The sequence below is a fragment of the Corapipo altera genome, unplaced genomic scaffold (genome assembly GCF_003945725.1).
Source record: "Corapipo altera isolate COAL_440 unplaced genomic scaffold, ASM394572v1 113, whole genome shotgun sequence".
In the NCBI taxonomy this organism is placed as follows: Eukaryota; Metazoa; Chordata; class Aves; order Passeriformes; family Pipridae; genus Corapipo; species Corapipo altera.
The window spans coordinates 12,208,371-12,225,549 of NW_020884895.1; the positions used below are offsets into that span (position 1 = coordinate 12,208,371).

General features: G+C 40.7%; 1 protein-coding gene across 1 annotated transcript in view; it reads left to right on the plus strand.

Moving 5' to 3' along the window:
- Positions 1 to 17,179, plus strand: part of WWTR1 (WW domain containing transcription regulator 1) — a 47,272-nt gene that overhangs the window by 26,274 nt on the left and 3,819 nt on the right. The window contains exons 2-5 of the mRNA XM_027647595.1: positions 123 to 259; positions 10,494 to 10,684; positions 15,561 to 15,694; positions 16,265 to 16,377. Of these exons, the coding sequence (XP_027503396.1) occupies positions 123 to 259; positions 10,494 to 10,684; positions 15,561 to 15,694; positions 16,265 to 16,377 (575 nt within the window). The remainder of the gene's footprint in view (positions 1 to 122; positions 260 to 10,493; positions 10,685 to 15,560; positions 15,695 to 16,264; positions 16,378 to 17,179) is intronic.

Below are 17,179 nucleotides of genomic sequence, written 5' to 3' on the forward strand. Positions count from 1 at the left end.
GAGTGAGATGAGAAAGGCAGACAGATGTGGGATAAGAAAAGCAAAAAAAAATGACATTATGCCTAACTTTGTATATAATATATTGAGTATATTTTGTTAAGCTTGTGTTTTTTCTTTCTCAGTCACATAGAAAAAATTACAACATGGCAAGATCCTCGAAAGCCTCTGAACCAGCCGCTGAATCACGTTAGCCATCATCCTGCAGCCACGGCCACACGGGTGCCACAGAGGCCCATGGCAATGTCTCAGCCAAATCTCAGTGAGTACTGGATGACATCTCTCTGAAAACACAAAAGAGATAGGAGAGACACCTTCTCCTGATTTGCTTATCAAAGTAATTTTTGGTTCAAGAAGGTAGCTCTGATTTTGCTGTCAGACCTGACAGTATGTTTTCCCCTTCATTTACTTAATTCTCCCTCTATAAAGTTGGCAGCAAGTGAATTTGTACTGTTTGAGGTGAAGTTCTAAATCTCATACATTTTAGTTTAGAGCCTCTGTGACAAATTTTTGATATAGTATTAAACATAGAAAACCTAAAAAAATAAGCTCTTTCTGTGCTTTTCCATTCTGAGGTGGTATAGAGCCCTCACAAGCCCTGTATCATGTCCAGGCTGTTGGATGACCTGTTCACAGCTGGTTCTGTGTTTTTTCAGGTCAGAGGATGTAGATGGTTTGCTTGGTAGTTTTTTGATGGTTGTGGGGTTTTTTGCATAATGAGGTTCTGCACTGGAAGCAACTTGCAAAATACTAAAAAGTCTGTTTTTCAGTATGAATTACCTACAAACTTTTTATAAGTGGTCTGATTCCCTTGATATTCCTGTTTAGCACTTAAAGTGTAAATTTAATCAACTTACATTAGTCTGCCATTGCCAGATGTGAACCTTAGTGAAAATAAGGCCATTAAACCTGAAAATTTTAAAGAAAGTCTAGAAGTGGAAAAAACCAATACTCCCTAATATTTAACTTCTGTAGCTTTAACTTTTGTACTGCTCAAGAAAATGAGAACAGATGGATGAGCTTGCAGGCTCAAGATCACAAAACTATGTCAAATAGGTAGTCTTAAAAACACAGCAGATTCTTGTTCTGGTTAATTTTATGATTTTTTGATTATTCACTTGCAGTGTGGTTAATCAGGGCGTGTCTCTTCACATGCCAGGAAAATGGTGAACGTTTGTCTGCTAATGGTCACCAATAGGAGTAGTGCAATATACATATTTACTTTTGTCTTACATTTATAAGAAACACCTTGGCTGACTTCTGAGGTAATTAACTTCAGTTCTTTCTTCTGCCTTTCTCTCAACAACTGCCCTGCTGGAATTTATGCAGTAAGAGTGTTGGTTATGTTCTGTGAGTTAGCGGGCAGTAGCAAATCATAAAGTGAGGGTGGATATCTGCAGAAGAAACCTGTGTAAAATCTGACAGGTTAGGGTGTCTGCAGAGTGTCAGAGCACACGGTGAAACAATTGCTCTGCTGTGGCTTCCAACCAGCTGTGTGTGGGTCACTCTGTTTATAGCAGTGCTGGAGTGGCCAAGAGGTAAGAATAGGACAGTGGGCTTTTTGTTCACACCAACTCCTCTGCTTATGTTGACATCTGTTACATTGTCCCTAGGTAAAAAACAAAGGAGGTACCCTAAATCAGGACAGTGTACAGCATGCTTTTCCCCTCAGTTGCTTAGTGGAAGTGAATCAAAGCCAAATCCTGTATGAAACACATGTATACTGAATTTTAGAGGAAGGTCTTTCTTGAGATACAAAGAGTTAGAAATAAAAATGTACACCTAATGAAGAGTCTATTCTTGAAGGGACTTCAGGTGCCCAAAAAGGGCATTTCCACAGAGTTCAAAATCTGTCACATCAAATGCAGACTCTATTTCGTTCAGCATCCTTCACATACATATATGATGAAGTTCCACTTTTTGGTAGGTATTTATGGAGTCCTTGGCATAGTGGTTCAGATCTGTCATTGAATTTCCATTAGAAATAGTATGTAGAAATTTACACAGTCTCCATATTTGTTTAATCAAGAAAACATTTTGTCAATATGTCTTGGTGAACTTTTTCTCATTCCGGTGGCTTTCAAAGGCATGCTGTGATGCTTTGGGAGCAAGCAAATCTGTTTGCACAGCTGAGTAGCACTTCCAGCATCATATTATTTCAGCATCACGGTCCCTGATTTTCCAGTCCACCTGTTTGAACACACTGTGACACTGTTTTATGAAAAATATATCTTAAAAGTTTTAATCTAGAAAGTGTGTGTGTATATGCATATATATACACACAGAAATGACACAGAAAGATTGCAGTAATCTGAACAGAACACAGCAACCTCTGAATACTTCATGTGGCAGTTTAAAATACATGTGACTGCAGTTTCCAGCACTAAAGTAGAATGTGTCTATTTTTAATTTGCCGTAGCCAAAAGGAAGGGCCCTTCTGCTGCTCTGTGGTGCCAGCAATGTTACTGCTAAACCTGCCTTCCTGGGTCTACTCTGGGCTGCAGGGAGCAGTGCTGGCCTGGCAGTCAGACCCCTGAGCCAGAAGTCAATGTGCCAACATCCCACAGACATCAGAGGAGAAGGGGAACTGGATACCCAGCGCAGCCACTCTTCCGTCCCTCATTTTGTGACTTTTTAGCAAATGAAGTCTCTGCACCTGTCTTTCGCCTTAGCATTTTTTTTTGTACTGTAGGAATTAAAAGAAGTTTTTCTTTTGAAGATGTGCCACTTAAAAAAAAAGGATCTAAGTATTTCAGGTCTGCATACTGGTCTGCACTTCCAATTACTAACACATGTGTTTTCCTTGCTTTATTTCTTATGAAGAGGAGGAGGATATGGTCTGTTCTGTACAGCTTATTGCTTCGGTTTATAAACTGCCTTCAGCAATATTTGCTGGGTATTGTACAAAGGCACAAACATTTTATCAAAGTACAGAGTGTGACTTAGTGATACCAAATCATAGTAAGCCTGTGCTGGAGGCATACAAAAGCACATGGTGAAAGTTGATTGAAGTTAGTAGTCATATCTTAAAAAACTGCTGTATTTTTCTACCTTTTTTCTTACTGTGGTTTTATGTTGTATATTCATGAGCTATACATGAAGCTACACACTTCATCAGTGTTAGTTTTCATACTAACATTTAAAGCACTGCCTTTTAAATGTTATAGAACAAAGGCATCAGAAGCGATCTCTTCCTTTGATGCAGCTTGCTCAGCAAGTTTCTGTGCTTATTTACTCACCACCACTAAATTCAGTGCAGTTTCATGAATGAAAAGGGAAATTTGTCAAAGAGATGGAAAGCATATTCTTGCGGGTTACCATATATTCAGGCTTGTTCAGTCTGCTTTTTCTTAACATTTTACCATTGTTATTCTTCTAAGACGGTTTGTAGATGTATATACTAAGCAAAATACAACATTAATAGGAATCTTTTAACTGTAGGTTTTGTTGTTGGCAATGATAGGGGAAACAATCAACCTTTGACTGAGAACCAGCAGAAACACTGTATTTCTTGTGTCTTCATAAGGACTTCAGAAATCACATTGACTGTGATGCTGAATCTGCACAGGTCTTAATTTTCTGCCCATTCTAAAACAGAGTCTTTTTCAGCTGATTGATAAGATATTAACTATCTATTACCAGTCAATTTTCACCCATCACACAAGGGCCATATGTGGAAGGAGGGGTTACTGTACACCCTTATTTTAGGCATCAGGTCTAGGTCCCTGAATAGGAAGACAAATTCCCAGGGATTCCCTGTGCCCAGGAGGAAGGAGAGAGCAGTTGCAGTGCAGCGAGCTAAGGCTCCCTGATTAAAGGCTCCTGTGGGAGTGCCCGAGTCTCAGCTACAGATGCTGTTCTGCCTTCATGGCACTCCCTGGTGTAAGAAGATTGTGAGGAATGATTTTGAGCTATGTGTAACAAAATTTAGGGGGAAAATAAGATCTTACAGAAGTTTCTTTTGCAACATTTTTTAATTAAATGCTGCTTGTTTTGTAGTCTTTCTCTATTCTACATTATGCAACACTCAAATCCATTGTTATTTTCATCTTTCTTCCTTCAAACTGTTTTAAAGAGATTTCTTTCGTGATCCTACTTTTCATCCAGTGGGTGAGCACAATCTGGTCTTCATTTAAATGTTTTCCAATTTAATAGTTTGCAACTTACTTTGACCTAAAATAATAAACCTCTCTAATGGCATTTATGTTTTCTGTAGAAGTTAGCCTGAATTTATATGTGAGTTCCTTAAAAAGCTCATACTAAAAGAAAAGACTATCTGCAAAAAACCTCAGAGTAACTTGTGGGTGAAGTGGCCCACCCCAGTCAGACACAGTCGGAGGTGGGATTTGGGCCTCGGAGCAAACAGCAGCTGCAGGCTGGGAGGCACAGTTACTCTGCCCATGTGAGGGATTGAGATGTGTGCTAAGCAGTGCCCAGAGTTTGGTGGTTTGAGAGTTTTGGGCACTCTGCCACTTTGTGAAATGCCTCTGAGTTTGTTAGGGTGTGGACAGGGGCTTTCAATTTATCCAACTAGAAACCGTGGTTAAGAGGGGTGTTTGGTCTGACTTGAGCCACCAGCCAGGTGGGATGTCCCTGACACTCCCTGGTGCCTGGCCACCATCATCCCCTTCGCCTCTCTTCACAGTGGACAGTTGAGGACCAGCAATCACAGAAAGATATACCTGGTTTTACCCCTTCTGATACACAGGAGAACTTTTGTGACTCATCAAACTGTGCACAGAGATGGGATTGATGGGCAGAAGGGCTTTTAAATGCTGCAGTCATGACCTGACTGCCAGGGAGGGAGTGACAAGGGCTGGAGCACAGAAATTAGTAGAACTGTGTTTGTGTGGGTCCCTTATGTGTTAGAATTGGAACATCTATTGCCCTGTCTGGTTTTTTCCCTCGTGATTGTGGTAGTTTGGTCTAGGCCTTCCTTGGTGACCAGTTTGTAAGCAAGGAAGGGTCCAGATTTACCCAGTATTCCCTACGATTTTTTCATAAGCCAGGCTATAAGAAGAAAGGAGGAGAGGCCTTCGCTCTCTTTCCTTCTGGCGGCTTGGAGGTGCAGGTTCCCTGCTGTTGAGTCTGCCGTGTTGGGGAGCGAGGCCTGGTGAGGCCTTGTCGACCTTGGGAGGCGGAGGTTGCCGGCGATCGTCCCGGAGCGACTCTCGGTTGTCCCAAGGAGAGTGGTGGGATATTTCTTTGCTAACTCTTTAGTTACTAGATATTGGGCTACTAATCAGGATATATATATTTTTTATTTTGGTTTTGTTCCCTTTCCCTTCCCCCTTCCCTTTCCCTTGTGAAATTGTATATATATTTCAATTGTATATACCTGTAACATAAGTGTAAATATATTTTTATATATTACTTTATCTATCTCTCTCTCGTTTCGGGTTTTCTTGGTTGCTTTTTCTCCCTCTTCTCCCTGAAGTTTGGGGGGGGGACAGGGACTTCTTGTGGTAAGGTTTTGAGACTTGGCAGGGAGCCAGCTTCAAACCATATCAGTGATGTATTATTTTCCATATTCTGACTGAGGCTGTTCTATGATGATGGTTGATAACTTGATGATTTCACAACTCGTAAATCATTATCTTAGTACATAGTGTCTGTTGGCCCAGGTAATGCTGCCTTTAGAAAACGTACCAGATCTCTCTTAGTTCTGTACACTGACATAATACCTCATAACTATATATTCTCTTAGGTTCTGTCAAGATAAGTTCATTAATATGCCCAATCATAAAGATTCTTATTGTTACAGTTTCTGAGGTTTCCAATGTTCCTGTACTCTGGAGCAGATTGTTTTACTTTATCTCTGTGCTGCTGGTTTATCAGTTATCTGCTAGTGACATCCTCAGAGGGGTTTGATAAGAACCTGTGGACTCTATGAAGTGTACTGAATGGAGGGACAGCTGCTGGGAGATCACTATTAATGCTGTGAGCTCACAAAGGTGAGGATGCCTGTTTTGAGGTAAGGAGAGCAGCTGGATGAGTTTCCACACACAGCTGAGGCCTTGCACAACAAGTTAAGATTGTGTCCATCACAGAACATCTCGGGTGGGAAGGAGCCTTGTGAGGTCTCTAACCTCGCCTCCTGCTGAAAGCAAGGTCAGCAGTGGCACCAGAGCAGGAGCTCAGGGCTTTGTGCACGCAGGTGCAGAAATCCTTTGTGACAGAGGAGAAGGTCCTGGTGTAGTTCTCATGTGTTCATCAGGGAGGTGACTGGCACCACAAAGGAAATGGGTGCTGTACCATCAGCATCAGAACGTGTAACACAACACACACACACTTAAGAACAGAGAAGAATGTCTGGCAGAGGGAGAAGGGTGCTACATATACTTTAGTTTCCACTTGACACTGCACTTTCACCTGATCAGATCACATGTAAATTTAGAGTATAAGAAAATGAAAACAAAATGATCCATATCTGGTAGAAGCTGATAATATTTATCTCCATTTTATAGATCAAGCAGTTCAGGCAGAACACAGTGGAAAGCCCGATGTTAATTTGTTTAGTGTCAGTGTATGTGTTGATCCCGAGAGTTCAACCACATTAACTTTTTGTATCAAACTCCAGGTGAAGAACTATTTGATTTTTGGTTTTTCCTACTGAAGAAGAGAATCTTATCTCTGCCAAGACCCTCCAGCAGGCATGACCCAAGTGATACAAGCAGGCATGACTTTCACTGTTAAATCACTGGTTCTCTGAGATGAAGGACATCAGATATTGCACAATAGAATTTTTTAATGTGAAGAGCCTCTTAAACTGACAGCTAGTTATTTAATAGAAGATCATCCAAGAATCTAAGAAGTTTAGCTTTCAGCTGTATCACTCATGGTACTTTAACTGGGAGTTAAAGCACTTTGCCTCTGCTTTAATTTTTTAAAATAAGATAGGAAATCCAACCAATAAAACAATGCAATAATCCTGTCTGGGAGCAATAAACACATGAACCAGAGTTTCCATATCCTGCCGTGATAAAAGAGGTGTAGCTACTATTGTTTAAGGATGATAGAAGGCAGTTTTAGTTACTGTGTCGAAATCAGTCTCTGGAGATAAGAATGCAGAAACTCCCAAAGTGTTCAAAACCAGGTGGTATGTATTTTAGTATTAACTAACATCCATGAAATGGTCTGGATTTTGCAAGGCTTAGTTTGCGTTGGCTGGAAATTTGGATAGAAATCTGTGACACTGAGGGGAACGTTTTTCCCTCCGTGTAGCCTGTACCTTCACACCACCTGCATAGTGAAAAGGCTTCCTGTTCCAGGTCATTTTTAATTACTGGATATCCTGAAAGAAGCAAACACAGCTTGTTTGTGGTCGGCATGAATAATCTTGGCACCTACTGCTGGTGATTACTTACAGGAGACCTGAAAGCCTTGTAGAGGACTTGCCCATTCTGTGGGAATGAGAGTTTTGTGATGCAGCTCTCAGAAGAATGAAGGGGTTTTGGTTGTTTGCAATTAAAGCCTCTAACAAGTAATTTGTCAATCAGATTTCAAATGGAGTAATTTATTTATGTTTTAAGGACAGTGGTTAATAGTTCCAGAGACTAGTAGGAATTAACTTCAGTATCAGGTAAATTAAATCCAGGTGTCTCAAAGGACACCCACCTTTAAACCAGCAACTGACTATGCAGTAAATCTGATGTGTTCAAGAGAGATGTTGGCATTATTTCAAAATCTAGTAATTTTTAATTTTGACACAAAGAAGTTCCTGTTGGTATAATCATTTCCCCTCAAGGTTAGTAATTCAAGCATGTGCCAGTGCAAGAGTGGAGGGTCGTTTCCATAGTTTCAAAGTGAATGAAATGCAAAAGCTGAAGATTGCACAAAACAAAAGTAAAGGTAATTTAATAAATATTTCAAATTTTAATGGTCATCAATAATTAGTCATTAGCATTAAAGCTGTCTACACTCAAGCAGCCCCCACCATTATTTATTTTTACTGATTTATTGCTAAAAGTGTGTGCAGAGTAAATCTCTAATCTTTTAAATAACTTCCTGCTAACTCATAGCTTTGATGTTGCACCTGGAGGTCATTCGTTTGGGGTTTTTTAAGCTTAAGTCATTGAAGATGGGAAAGATTAGTTAAATGTGAATATCACAGAACTTAACAGTTGAAACTGTTGGGAAATTTCTGTATAGCTATTTGCAGCTCAGAAATCTGAATAAAGGAGTCTCTGTGCACTGGGATAGGGCAACGTTTTGCTTTAATACTTTACAGATTTTTGGAACAAAATGCACCAGAACTGAAAAGCAGCATTTTTTGCTGACCTTGTTGGAAAGCTAATGCTGTTTCTGGGAAATAAATGAAACAAGCAGTTCTTTGTTGGCTGAAGTGGAGAGAGAAAAGGAGGGCAGCCCAGTCTTTTTTTCTCCACAGTGTCGTGACTAAGTCAGAACTATAATATGGCTGGACTCTTTTTTTTTTTTAACCTCTGTAGACATTTGTTTTTCATCAGACTGTGTTGTGTGATACCTGGTGCTGACCAGTTTATCTGAATTCGGCTCTGGGCTGCCTACAAACAGAGCAGAAAGATCTACGGTTACATCCATACACTTCTGATACTTAAATAATAAAAGTTGGCACAATCAGTTCAATGCATATGTCAGAAATAATTTACACTTGCATGTTTTGGCTTCTGCAACTTGCAGAATCCCTCACCCACAAAATAATCCTTGCTCAGTCTATATCCAGCAAAGTCATCAAAAGAAAGGTCTCCTACAATGTCAGGAAACCAAATTCACTAGAATATCATTATTAATTTAAAAGCAAACAAAAGCAGTAAAAGCATTCTTTCATTTTTCATCTAACTGGTAAAACAAAATTACATAGGTCTAGCTTGAGATGTGAACTAAATAGTTGCAACTTCATGGACTTTATGTGGGCTTTGCACTACCTACATGTAAAAAAGCTGCCTTTAGACTCAGACTGGCCCTAGAGATAGCCCAGGACTAGTCCACGCCTGGTCCATGCAGCTAGGCTTGATCTGCATCAGTGATAAATCTGGGTCCTGAACAAACCATAGAGTTAAGATTTTGAAAATTCACTGTGTTTCACTCCTGGCTTATCTGGAGGATATCAATGCTGGATGCTATTCTTAGCACCATAAACAGGAAGAAATTTGTCTTGGTTAAGTCAGGAGTCTGCACAGTGTCCTTGGATTGCTTAATATCAGAAGTGTTGGGCTTGCCTGTGCAATTGCAGACTTTTTCACTGGAAATGCCTGATACCAACAAACACTACGTTTACACAAAACTATGAGGTGCCCAAGGGTTTTATGGCACCAAAAATTTTAAGGTGGTTCTGTTCCTCACAGTCTTGGACTGTTGTGTACAATATGAAAATTTTCACCACTACCTTCCTATGGTCGCCAGGCCACATTCCCAGTCAGCCTGTCCATTTTTGGATTCCCAGGTCCTTTAACTGGTACCGTGTATGTTTTTTACTGGAAATATGAAGATGGGGAAGGAAAAGAGGGAACAGTTCCCTCCATGGTTTTGGATGGCTTTTGGGTTGCATTGCTGGGAACTGATACATTTTACTCAAAAATTAAAGCAGGTGCTAACAGAGGCTATGCAGTTTCCCCTCTCTGTCTCATTTTCCTCCTGTTTTTCCCAATTCTGTTACTGAGGGGGAAACATTGCTAGAGGGAAGGGATGGTTCTGTTTCTATAAGCAAGTGATACCTGCTGTCTGAGGTGCCTTTTAACTTTATGGCACGGTGGCACCAGACTGACTGTGGATCTACACAGAGACTTGCAATTTCTTTCATGGAAGTTCTATGAATAAAAATGTCCATCCTACTGAGAATTCTGCTCTGATTTATAGATTCTGAATTTGATCAGAAAAGATGATGTTGATTTAAGTAACATTAATAGTTTAAGCGCATTAAGTTGCTCAGCAGCAGCCTTCTCTCAGCAAGTGAAAGGATTTACCTGGGTGTAACTCAGGTTTGCTTACAAAAGGTCCCATTTTTCACCTGCCACCTGTGGAGTTCTTTCCCTGCCGAACGTTGGGAATATCCTACCAAAGGAGGGGAATTAATGATGGGGTTATTTCCAAATCTGAATACCCTAAGAGATAAAGTTCCAGTTGTTAATCTGCTGGTAGTTATTCTTACAATAATTAATTTAGATCTGTCAATAAAGAAAATGTTAAGTTGAAAACAGTTTTACTAGCTTACGGCTTATATATACGTATTTGTGGAGGAATTTCCAATTACAAAACCCTTGCATGTCATTTACTACATCATTAAGTAAATATTTGAACGTGCCAGGATGAATATAAATACTCGCTATATTGTAAGCTTTCTTGTTTGATACACACGGAACATTAACAATCATTTATTAAGCAATTGCTAGTGCATATCTTGCCAGCTGGAGTAGTTCTCTCAGTCGTTTGAAATCCAGTGGCTCTAATGCTCTGTGCTGTGGGTGAGCAGTGTCAGTGCAGTCCCAGGCAGGCGCTGAGCTGTCGTGTCTCCGCAGTGAACAGCGCGGTGCCGCTGCCCCCCAGCCCAGCCCTGCCGCCGCAGAGCCGCCCCCCGCAGCCCCCTGCCCTGCTGGCCCTGCCCGGCACGCTGACCACGCAGCAGCAGCAGCAGCAGAAGCTGAGGCTCCAGAGAATCCAGCTGGAGAGGGAGCGAATTCGGATGCGTCAGGAGGAGTTACTGCGACAGGTAATGCCAAGGATACTCTTACTTTGTTCAAGAGATTTTACGTCAATGCGTCCAAATTTTTACCAAGTACAGTTAGTAGCTCTGTTACTTTATGTCAAAATTAACCATGGGTTTAGGTGAGGATAACCACAAAACTAATATAAATAGATAATTTCATTTTTTTCTCTAAAATAGCACTGAACAGAACACAGAATGGTCATCAGTCAGAAGTTACAGAGCTGGAGTCTTTCTTACTGGGTCTAATAGTCTTGTAAGAACCAAACTCTGTTCTGCATCTGTTTGTGAGCAACTAGAGCAACTACCGATTGATTGGCAGTTTAGCTTGGTTTGCACAGGAAACCATGTTCGTGCTTCACTGAAAATAAAGGCAGAACATACAGAGTTGTTCTTGACTCTGATCCCAACTCTCTTATTTGTACCCTTTGCCTTTGAGTTAAAATAAAATCACATTCACATCTTACATGAATACGTCTGATCTGAAAACTTGCAAGAGTTGGTTATTTGTGGATGTTTTGTTTATTGTTCTATTTCTTAAGTTTCAGCTCTATATAATGACTCACACTGTACAAAATAGATATGTAACTTCCTTTAGACTGCCTAAAAGAAATAAAGTTTTAACAATTGTGTTCCGTTTGTTATGGATGATTCCACTAGTGATGTTGAGTTTGCATGACATATTAATCAGATTCCTTAGTGAAAAAAAATAACCTGTTTCTCTCAGCAACAGCATGAAAGAACTACAGTCTATCAAGAAGAATACTATTATTTGTGGCCTTGCAAATGCTGCAGTTGACAGTTCTAAGTACCTTTAAAAATAGTAACTTTCACAAGATCAAGGTGGTGGTTTCTGACATGGGCAGTAGTCTCAAGTCTTTTGCATACCTTTGCCATCAGGAGCTCAGAACGCGATAGAAATGGGTGTGGGAAGAGAGTGGGGATATCTGGTATGAGCTTAGTCATCACTGTCATCATGCTGACAGCATTTTTACTATTTTTACTTTCTTTGGCTCTGTTCTTGCTTCAGGACAAGAGCAAATTAAGCTTCAAAACAGTTGTACTCAAGGGCTGGTTTCCCTGCTTTACTGCCTTTGAAAGTGATACATGCACAGCACTCTGCAGCTGTGCTGTACTCAATCAAGCCTCCAGCTTATTATGCCCAGTGACACGCCGCCCCGGGGTGTTTGCTGGAGCTCCACAATGCATGAAGCAGGATAGCATCACTTTGGAGTACTAAAGTTTTCAGAACTTGTGTAGCTCTTAGGGAGGAAAGCAAGATGCAAAATCCATCCTTCTTAACAGAATGCTGTGAACTTCCTGCCAGTAACCTGGGCATCCTGATCCCTGGCAGCTGAGAAGGACGCGATGAACTCCTCTGGAGTTGCCGGTGTCCAAGTACAATTACTCCCACTCTGACCCTCCACCGCTGTTTTTGCTTTTCTAGTGTAACCTATCTAGGGGAAGAATGCTGAGTAAGTGTGTACACTGCTGCCAGCAGCTGTGAGGAGGCACAGAGTGTTTGAGTGAGAGGGGAGGGATTCTTTGGAGGGTCACAAACCTTTCAGCCCAGCAGCAGCTGCTGGCTCCCCACAGCCATTCCTGGCAGCAGCTGATGAGGTGGAGCAGCATGCCCAGCTGGGAGGAGAACACAGCTCTGGGAGCTCATGGCTTAGGGAATTTGTTTCCTTCTTTGTCCTCCTCTTCATGTAGGTAATTGGTAAAACCCTAGAACTCTAGATTGAGTACATGCAAGAAGGGCAGCATTTCTGAAAACCAGTATGACATCTTCTACTTAAAGGTTTCCTTACTGACTTTCATAATTCTATAAAGAGTTAATGTTCTTTCCTACTCATCTATTTTTGTCAGCTTTCCCAAGGAAAAAAGAGAATTTGATTGCTGCTTAACAGCTTCTTGGAAATGGAAGTCGGTAGAGGTGATGTCAGTCAGAAATCTCTGAAAGGAAGGGCAGGAAAGGTGCCCCAGCACTTCTCTGTGTGCACCAGGGCCATCCTGCACTGTGTTTGGAAGGGTACAAATAGTCTCAAAAAAGCAACGCTTCTCAGAGGCTCCTTTCTGATCCAGGGGATTCTACTGCATAAATGCATCCACAGAAAGTTACAGGAGTTCAGAAGAGGCTGAAGAAGCAGTGGGGGAAGATGCAGAGGAACATTCATTGCTGTTTTGTCCTCACAGAGTAGACCCTGGCCTGCTATAGCCTCAACAGAAAAATGCCCCTCTGTGCTCCTTTCACTGCACACACTGGCCCAGGGTCTGATTTACTGGTGGCACAGGCAAGGTCTACATCTCTTGCTTCCCACCCTAAGCATGAGGACTGGCAAAAGAGGAATTGCAGTGATCAGCAATGTAAACTCAATATAAAAATGCTCTCACTCATCTCCTCCAGCTGGAAACGAGGGTTTGGCAACTAAGGATGGAGCTCAGATTGGTTCTGCCAAGGAGGGTTCCAGGAAATGTGACAAAGATTTTCTGCATTTGTCTGGCATACAGCTAAAAAGAAGTTTACATCAGAACTGTGTTCAGAGGCTTTGAATCATTCAGGTCACTGCAGTGCTGTGAAGCTTTTAAAGAGTTTTGCAGATAGCTACTGATGAAGCTTTTTGACATGGCTTTGTGATGTCAGAATACTGTGGTGTTTTTTAATTTACTCTATTTTGTTATTCATTTTGAAAGTCCTCTTTGGGTTTTTAAAATAGCGTGTGCCATAGTGCCAGGCAGATCTTTAAGGACATTTGGTCCTTTCTCAACTGAATGCCAGAGATTGTCTCTGCTGGCCAAAGGGGAGGGACCCTCCTGCATTCAAAGGCTGAGGCTGTAATAACATTGCTGCTCAGAGGGTGTGGGAAGTCTCTGGTATTTTTTGCCAGACTTTTTTAACCTAGGATAGGGGATTAACAAATATTCCTCTTAAAAACCTTGTAGTCATGCTTAGAATAGAGAACAGGACATAGCAGACTATCATGCATCTTTGGGCGTTGTGTACTTGATCTGTTGCTACTGATCATTGCTGTGATAATGTCAAAGAGGTGAAGGAATCTGACATCTCTAACAGTACTAAAACTACAGTGTGACTTCTGAACAAATGACCTGCAGTAGAGGAGGAACATACGTCATGTATGGTGGAGCCAGTGCTCTGTCTTCTTCCCCAGTCAGATCTGACTCCAATGTGCAGGAGTCTGTTGTTCCACATTTTAAAGTACCCATGGAGTTAATATAACAAGCAATATGCAATATGTTGAAATAAAGACACAGGAGGTGACACGCCATTCCCCAAGGGACAGTAGATCAAGTAATAAATGTCATGTTTCTTGCAGCAAAGAAGAGACAGGAACTTAGATTTTGTAAATGATTGTGTGCATTTTTCTTTAGGGTGCTGCAGGTTTTTCAGCTCAGAAGTGTTTTGCTTTGGAAAGTCTGTCTAAATCTTGTGTGGCGGTAGCTGTTATTCTTATATTTTAAAAAAGTGCTGAGAATATCTGCATGTAGACAGTTAAAAAAGACACCTACCCATTCTCTGAGGTTTGTGCTTTTTCACAGACTCCAGCTGATTAAATTCTAAATAGGAACATTACCATTAGAGTTGTCACTTGACAAATGTAATCATATACATGACCTATCATAGAATCATAGAATCAGTTGGGTTGGAAGGGACCTCCAAGATCATCAAGTTCAACCTTGATCTACTACCACCGTGGTTACCAGACCATGGCACTAAGTGCCACATCCAGTCTTATCTTAAAAACCTCCAGGGATGGAGAATCCACTACCTCCCTGGGCAGCCCATCCCGATGCCTGATTACCCTCTCTGTAAAGAATTTCTTCCTAATGTCCAACCTAAATCTCCCCTGGCACAGCTTAAGACCCAGCCCTCTTGTCTTGCTGATAGTTGCCTGGGAGAAGAGACCAAATCCCACCTGGCTACAACCTCCTTTCAGGTAGTTGTAGAGAGTGATGAGGTCTCCCCTGAGCCTCCTCGTGCATAAGCTGTTAAGAATCTTCCGACAGTTCTTAACACTTGCTAAATAATGAAACCATCTAATGTAAATTATAATTTATCAGTAAATATATTGATAATTTTATTATAAAGAAGAGATCAGACCACTCCTCCTCAATGAAAAGAATCAATTGAAAAGATAGTAAAACATCATATTCTAGACTCAACAACCTGTTAATCTTTTCTCTACTTGGGAGAATGAATGACTGATTCACTGGGAAAAGTTTTCTACTAGGATTTAAGTGAAATATTTACTTTGCTTATTTCATTTAAAAAAAAAAGTTGAGAAATTAGGTTAAAACCAGATCCAGCTTGATTATTTTGAGGTCTTAGGTTATTTGTTTGGAACATCCTGCTGGAGCCAGACGACCTCTGCACCACTAGATGTCATGGGTGTTTTGCAGAGATAATGCTGGAAGAATTTATCTTTCAAGAAGAGTTGTGAAACAAGTTTCCTTTGTCTCTGATTGCTTGTTTGTCGTCCTGCAGACATGAGACGGGTCATGAGGCAGATGCTTATTATGAGGCAGAGGGTTCATCCTAAAGATTATTGGATCACAGTCTTGGTTCCAGTGGTTTTCTTCTGGCATGTTAAGTACTTTATGGTTGCTGAACTCTGGGACTGGCTTCCAGATGTGGTAAAACTGACAGAGGTTTTGTGGGGCTTTAATCCAGCACAGGGGGTGTGAGAGATGCTGTCTGTCTACATCAGGATTTTCTTCAAATCAGTGTAAACAAATAGTCATCAGTGACATCCTTCAGAACTACTTTCCTCTTGTGTACATGTTATGTGGTCACTTGTTACAAGACTGCAGTACTTCTGGGCTGTTGGAATAACCCTTCTTGTATATTTATTTGCCTTTTCAGGAAGCTGCTCTATGCAGACAACTTCCTATGGACTCGGAAAACATGGTCCCAGTTCAGACAGCTGTGAACACCCCTGCCATGACACAGGACATGAGGCCTATTACAAATAATGGATCCGATCCTTTCTTGAACAGGCAAGTTCCTTCTTCATTAGGCAATTGCTTCTGTTGCCTTCTCTAGACTGTTAAAGCTGTATCTCTAAAGTAGTTCCTATATCATCTTCTTTTGCACTCACTGTAAACAGAGGATGTGGCTGAATGGCTGACCCAAAATCTTTCAGTTTATGCTTCAAGAAGGAATCTTAGAAAAATTAATAAATTGTAACAGATGGTTTTAACTGTACTGTTGGGGTATGTGGAAGACATTATGTAGAATATTATCTAAGTATTAATGCACTCAATTTTTTAGGCTATCAGAACTGGTTTTGTGTGTATATATATATATTTATATATATATATATATATATATACACATGTGTGTATTTCAAAATTTAAGAGTGGCCTCACTGCAATTGCTTTGTTATTTGGGCTGATGTGACCCAAATATGATGTTGGCTAATCAGTGGCCAACAGTTGAGAATGAGGCTTAATGACTCAGTATCTAACTTTAAAATGGAGCCTACTGTGCTCTCTTCCAACACTGTGCTCAGGGACTGTGTCTACCAGAGCATCTTTACTGAGGCTTTTTCATGTTTCAATTTATAGTGGGCCATACCATTCCAGGGAACAGAGTTCGGACAGTGGCTTGGGATTAGGATGCTACAGTATACCAACAACACCTGAAGATTTCCTCAGCAACGTAGATGAGATGGATACAGGTAGAATATTCTGATTTAGTTTAAAGTATAGTCATATTAATAACTTTGTGTTATAACTAGTAATGTTTTGTAATTGCATAACTGAACAATAATCTCTGGCTTTCCTATGTGAGAGAACAGCCTGAGACTGAGGGAGGAAATGCCCAGAAGGTGCTTGGTGCCCAGAAGGTTCTCAGCTTTAGCTTAAGTCCAGATTCTGCCCTTTTACCTTTGATCGATATTAAACAAAATGAGTAAAGTTGAAAAATGCAAGCCTTAATTTCTGTTTTCATGCCATTGTCCAAGGTAGGGGGAGTAAGAACCTGATCTTGGGTTACATGTACAAATCACTGCATTTTCTAACTCTGGGAAATCAGTCTCATTAGTACACCTCTTACAGTGGCAAAGTTGGATTTGCCTTCAAGCAGAATGTATTTTGCTAGTTTAGGTTTTGGTATGTATTTATTTTATATTAATGTCCTCATGGTGTTTAGAATACTGAATTAAATTACTAGAAAACCAACAAGCTTTTTTCCAGAGAGTGGAATTCTCAGAACTTCCTCACCTTAACTTCCTTTTGAAGTCATCAGAAGTTCTAGATTACCCAGAGTGAAAGGTTTCTCTATTAAAGGTTTCCATGCTTGTTATTATTAATTTATTTTTTAAAAAGTACTATTATAGAGCTAAATTGCTGTAAAGCATGTTTTTCAATTATTCCCCATGGACAGCATTGCCCTGGTGCAGAGAACAGGATGGATGTGTACATGAGGCTCCTCTGCTGCTCCCTGGGCAGACCAGGGAACAAACTTGGAACCGTCCTTGC